This window comes from Halyomorpha halys, unplaced genomic scaffold, assembly GCF_000696795.3.
Source record: "Halyomorpha halys isolate HHAL.00 unplaced genomic scaffold, Hhal_1.1 Scaffold83.1, whole genome shotgun sequence".
Classification (NCBI taxonomy): Eukaryota; Metazoa; Arthropoda; class Insecta; order Hemiptera; family Pentatomidae; genus Halyomorpha; species Halyomorpha halys.
The window spans coordinates 989,213-993,708 of NW_027115065.1; the positions used below are offsets into that span (position 1 = coordinate 989,213).

Genomic DNA, 4,496 nt, shown 5'->3' on the forward strand with positions numbered 1-4,496 from the left:
TTTAGCCCTGACGAAGCCCTGCAACGTGGGGCAAAACGTTGGCTCAATAAAATAGTATAATTATCTACTATTTGAGTTTTTTTTTTACCGCACCCAGACCATATTCCATTCATCTATTCACACGGTAATATTTATGATAACACCAAATTGAATGATCCAAATTTACTTTCAAATTTTTATTTAATTTTCAAGGAGACAACCAAAAGATAGTTTTCAAATTATTATTATATCACCGGCTCACATAATACCAATATTTTTTAATATACCTCAATCATAGAATTGTCTTTTTCTGGTATGCTGAATTCCCTTGTCATAAATCTTCGAAAACAAAATGTAATAGTGCTGTCTATTTAAAAATTTCACTTAGGCCGAAACGTTGGAAGTTTTTAAAAATAAAACGTTAAGAGTTTTAGATAATTGAAGTTGGTTTTATTATTAATAAAATGATGTGATTTTAGTCCCTATCCGTGTTTTTCTTCAGACAAAAGTTAAATAAATCTACTTCCAGGTCCGTTTAAAAAATATAAGAGGTGACAAAAAAAGATGAGAAAAATTTATATAAATTTAGGGGTTGAATCTTCCAAAAAAAAATTCTTTGTTTTTGGACCTATCGATTGGTGTTTTAACTTATTTATTCATTAAATTATTTCTTTTAACTTATTTATCGAATAAAGCATTTATTTTAACTAACTTTTTTTTTAATCTATATATTAGGATTTTTTTTAATTAAGTTATTTTTTAGTAAACTGATCTACTGCTGTGACTACTATGTCTTTGGTTTGATTTTACATTGCTATAAAATCATAAATCCGTTTAATTTGTTTAACGGATCGAACCTGGATAGTGGATCACTGGAGAGGGGAAGTCTAAGAGATTATTCATAAATGACAAGATCTGTGCGGAAAAAAAACTGTTTTCTTTATTTTTTATTATATCATGTATATAATTTATATTTATATTTATATATATATAAATATATATTGTATATATGCCCGATCACGAATTGATTAGTTTGCTGTGTAATGTAGCAACCCGATGTATTTGGGCAGCATGGCTAACTAAAGCATTTCTCTCTTTTTAAATGTTTTGGACATTTTCATTAGCTTTTACTCTTCATTTGATTAGCTCTAAACATCATGGATTTAAAAAAAAAACTTCATTAGTTTTTAAGTTTTGATATCGTGCAAAACATTCCTACTTTTACTGGTCAACAAAGGACGCGAGGAAGCAAAAATATAAAAAAAAAAAAAAACACCCAAAAGAGAATCATATTTAATTATAAATAGTCTTATCTAAATAAATAGAATTAACTATTTTTCTTATATCGCTAAAGATAATTTCAAATTTTATTTATAGGAACTGTTCAAAATGCTATTCATCCTCCCTTCTACTACTGAGAACATCTGCCGCTATCCTTATTTCCCTAACGCCTTTCATCTTCTTGTACTTGAGAATGATTTTACTCTCTGAAATTATTCTTAAATAATAATAACAGTTAGTTGAATTAATTTAGATAAAAAATAAGACAATTTTTAATTAAATATTATAGATAAATTAAAAAAAAAAACCTAAGGGGGTCTATTTCTTTCAAGTAGATTTATTTGAATTTGTCTGGGGAAAATAACGGAAGATAACGACTATTGGTCATATGAACTTTTCTGTTTCCTACTTAAGGTAAAGTATAGTATCTGCTACTACAATATGACTTCTTTTATGACACCTTTTATGCATAATTTTATAATTATAATTAATTTAATTCATAAAATAATTTTATTGTTGTGTGTCCTAAAAAAAAAACAATTAAAATGTTAATAAATCCATCTTTATAAATTGATTTTAGTTATAAACTCAAATTAATCTACTCTAAAGATCGTATTGTAGGAAGATGGTCCGGGTGGTAGTGAATAAAGGTTTCAAAATAGTAAAAGAATAATATTTATTGTTAACCAACGTGTTAAGCTCAGTGGTTGGGCACGGTCTTACTATTCTGAGATTTTTTGGCGGTACCGGTTCGAATCCGGCCTGGGGCTTTGTCTTTTTTTCATTGAGTGGCGGTCCCAAAAAATGGAAAACTTCGACCCCCAACCATGGTAAATATAAAAGGAATAAAAAACCTAACGTTTCGACCCGCTTTCTAGGACTTCGTCAGGGATAATAAGAATGGTGTTCTGTTACCAACTATCTTCTTCCAATAGGAATTTACCTATGCATCAAACGTATTTATATCTATGCTTATTGTCATTCAGTACTAACAGTACTGACACGAAATGGGCTAAACTCCATGGACAAAAGATCTATATATTAGCCAATAAACTATCTATAAGGTTTAATACTTTATTTGATTTGATTACTACACTCGATAATAAAATTATATTACACAAGGAATTATATTACTCAAATAGTAATTTAACTATTTATTATAAGTTAACTCTTCATCGGTACTAAAAAAAATATAAACAACTAAAATAATAAAGCAAGAAAATTATTCTATTAGATGTAAATATTTTTAGTATGTCATCTATTTAATCATTATTATTTATTTTTGTTTCTCATACAAGACTGAAAGGACAGGGAACTGCTCGTCGATTCCGACTATTACAACATTTACTAGACAAACGGTCCAAACTTCCAATCCATTACAAAAGACTGATCTACATGACAATTATAAGGCCTATCTGGACATAGGGAATTGAGTTATAGGGCTCCACTAAACCATCTAATTCCTCTCGAATCTAATCCTTACAATCCAAAATCCTTAATGCTCCTTACTTTGTCACAAATCAAATCATCCATCAGGACCTCAATGTTCCATATGTTGCCGATTTGGCCAGAACCAGATACCAATCCTTCCATAATAAACTTCCCAACCACCCAAACCAACTCGTTTCTAACCTGGCTTCTCCTTCACTACCTAATAATCCTCCTAGGAGTCTGAAAAGAAGATGGCCTCGAGATCTTCTCCTTTAGAAGTGTTTTTGGAGTTATAACAATGGGTAGATTCTCCACATTTTTGTATCATTTCATAATATCACTTACAGCAAATTTACTTGATGTGTATATATGTATACAGTTGTAAATAGCAATAAATAAATTATAAAAAAAAATTTGTTTAATACAGTTATACAGCTGAACTAAAAAGTGTCTACAACCCCTTGGTGACAATGATACTGGGCGTCGGTATATCCGTCTTAGTCTTAGCAGTGTTCCACTTCATGTTTGTTAGTATCAATTGATCGTAATTATTATTAATTATTATATTATATTGTATTAATTATTATTATTATTTTCAATTTATCGTCTGTTTTTACCACTGCGATTTCTAGGGACAAACAGGAGACCTTGTGTTCATTATACGCTCATTCTGTTATGTGTTGTACCAAAGCATCGAAGTCACCATGTTTTGTTATGGTTCTTCCTTCATTCAAACGGCGGTAAGTAAATGATAGATTTATTTATTGATAGATATTACAATCTGCCTCACAGTTGTAGGCAATAGGTAATAGTGATGAAATATCTCATACATACTAAAATAAAAAAAAATAAATAAAAATAAATAAAAACGTAAAAACTAAAAAAAAAAACTCTTAAAATATATACAAAAAAAAGAATAAACTAGATGAACATAATCAAACTATCTGTATCAAACGGCGGTAAGATTATATATTATATTACTACTCGAGAACTCTCATACTCAACTTATTTCACATTTTTGTAATTATTGTAAAAAGGTGTGAGTACTAGTAGTGTTTAAGTTAATATGTAACAAAAATTTTTAAAAATTGGCCGAAACATTGGACGTTAAAAGAAATAATACAGTGTTTTGAGACTTAACTAGAAAACTATTTATTTTATGTAAATAATAAAACTACTTTCGAATAAACGATACGATTTACATATATTGTAAAAAATGTCAACGTTGTCATCGTTTTTAATTTGGTAGGATACTATGTTATAACTAGTTAACCCCAGTGAGTACTCTCACATTAGATTTGTTTTTTTTTCTGTTCTTTAAATAATTCCCAATCAACTATCAAAAACATCTATTCAACACACACAATAATTAAAGCTGAATACACTATAATGACTATCTTTACGTAGAAATTTTAGTAATAGATAATTACGTAGCGCCATTAGAAAATATCACTTTAATTTTAAAATAAAAATTCAGCTATCCGTAAACTTACATTAATCATAAATTGTACTCGGCGAGTCTTATATCTAGGTCGTACAAACATATAATTTTGTCATATTTTTTTATCACTTGTAATATTTTTTTATTATAAACTAGGGGGAAAAAAGTACAGTAAGTAAACTATTTACAAAAAAGGGGAAAAAATCATTTTTTATAATATTCTAAAGTATGGTAAATACAGAATCGATTCCTAATGTGCATAGTAGGTTGATTTGTGCATTAAATCTGCCTGTATAAATGTCTACCTGACACTTGTCTTCACTACTGCTTATATCAGGATACTCACTGGTGTTTGGTATATATA

General features: G+C 28.7%; 1 protein-coding gene across 1 annotated transcript in view; it reads left to right on the forward strand.

Moving 5' to 3' along the window:
- LOC136796950 (odorant receptor 85b-like) overlaps window positions 1-4,496 on the forward strand; it is a 13,745-nt gene that overhangs the window by 2,599 nt on the left and 6,650 nt on the right. The window contains exons 2-3 of the mRNA XM_067052158.1: window positions 3,119-3,218; window positions 3,324-3,431. Coding sequence (XP_066908259.1) covers window positions 3,119-3,218; window positions 3,324-3,431 — 208 coding nt within the window. The remainder of the gene's footprint in view (window positions 1-3,118; window positions 3,219-3,323; window positions 3,432-4,496) is intronic.